We start from the raw sequence: 1,272 nt of genomic DNA, 5'->3' as shown, positions 1-1,272 counted from the left end.
TTCAAGCACCTACATTGAACACCATCTGGAGTAAATCTGATGCTTATTTTGCTGGGATCCTATGACCCCAGCTGACTTCCTGCCCTTCGGGTGGGGGGCTGGACTCAATGATCTTCCAAGGTCCCTTCCAGCCCTAATGTCTATGACATCTATGAAATACGAACATTTTATATCACTAAAAATGAATCACTGTAGAGTATTTAAATGTTGTAAGAAAAAATAACTAAATGCTGTGTATTTATTTAAAATCTCTCACCAAGGAAATAGAAAGTTTACAAATATTTGTAGGTAGTATGCTAATACCCTTTTTACATTAAGATTGCTTTAAAATAATTACATTGTCAATTTTAAAAAAAAAATCAGTGAAACAAGTTGAAATAGAACACTTCCATGCATGCAGAAATGAGTTTCAACCTCTTGCTTATCTAGATTATAGCTATCTTACTTCTAAGTTTCAAAATTGTTGCTTGGAACAAGATCATAATTTATACTTTAACAGTAACTGACTGGGAGAAAATAAATAAATAAATAAATAAATAAAATCAACAATTAGGCAAATACCAACTAATTAAAATAATATGCAGTCCAAAGTCTGTGCAAATACCACCTGTTGATGTGATACTTTCTTCCAGGTCACAGAGAGGTTTTATCTGGGAGCTTAACCAAATGCAAAGTTCAAAAAATTCCGGTGAGGACAATCCATTTTCTACTGCTTTGTTCAGTGCTTCCTCCTCTAGTAGAGGGCCTTTGTAACTGGATGGGGAGGGAAAAAATGAAGAGTATTAATAAAATATCTACTATTACACATAGATTTTTATACTGCTTTAATATAAACCATTTAAAAAATATTTAGCATTAGGAGAATTATGGTGCATTACTGGAATGCATCACAAAGTGGGAGATGTACATGTTCATGTACCACAAGTAAGACAAATCACTCAATCTTTCTATTTACCCTGTAGCATTGCAGGCTATACTGAATACACTAGGCATCAGGGCACAGTTTACAGGGGCGCTCAATTTTCAAAAACCACGTACGCAAAACCGTTTACTGTTTCATCTTAGATCAGCAGCAAGCAAACCCAAATTAACAATGCTTAATTTCACCTTTCCAAATTCACACATTGCAGGGACACTGGGCTGCAACGTTTGGCATGTCCAATTTCATTTAATACACCCCTCAATTTCAAAACCTACTGGAACATTTATTTTTGTTAAATTACCTCCTAAAATTTGCTTGATTATTTTTCTGTAGTCGAAAAAAAAAAAAAA

General features: G+C 34.0%; 1 protein-coding gene across 1 annotated transcript in view; it reads right to left on the bottom strand.

Annotated features, from left to right (window-relative positions):
* The window catches only part of FAM98B (family with sequence similarity 98 member B), a 53,758-nt gene that overhangs the window by 51,171 nt on the left and 1,315 nt on the right, over window positions 1-1,272 (bottom strand). Inside the window, exon 2 of the mRNA XM_019518958.1 lies at window positions 608-753. Within this exon, the coding sequence (XP_019374503.1) occupies window positions 608-753 (146 nt within the window). The remainder of the gene's footprint in view (window positions 1-607; window positions 754-1,272) is intronic.

This window comes from Gavialis gangeticus, unplaced genomic scaffold, assembly GCF_001723915.1.
Source record: "Gavialis gangeticus isolate Ggan-Ray unplaced genomic scaffold, GavGan_comp1, whole genome shotgun sequence".
NCBI lineage: Eukaryota > Metazoa > Chordata > Crocodylia > Gavialidae > Gavialis > Gavialis gangeticus.
The sequence above is the reverse complement of the archived record's forward strand: the minus strand, read 5'-3'. Positions and strand labels throughout refer to the sequence as shown.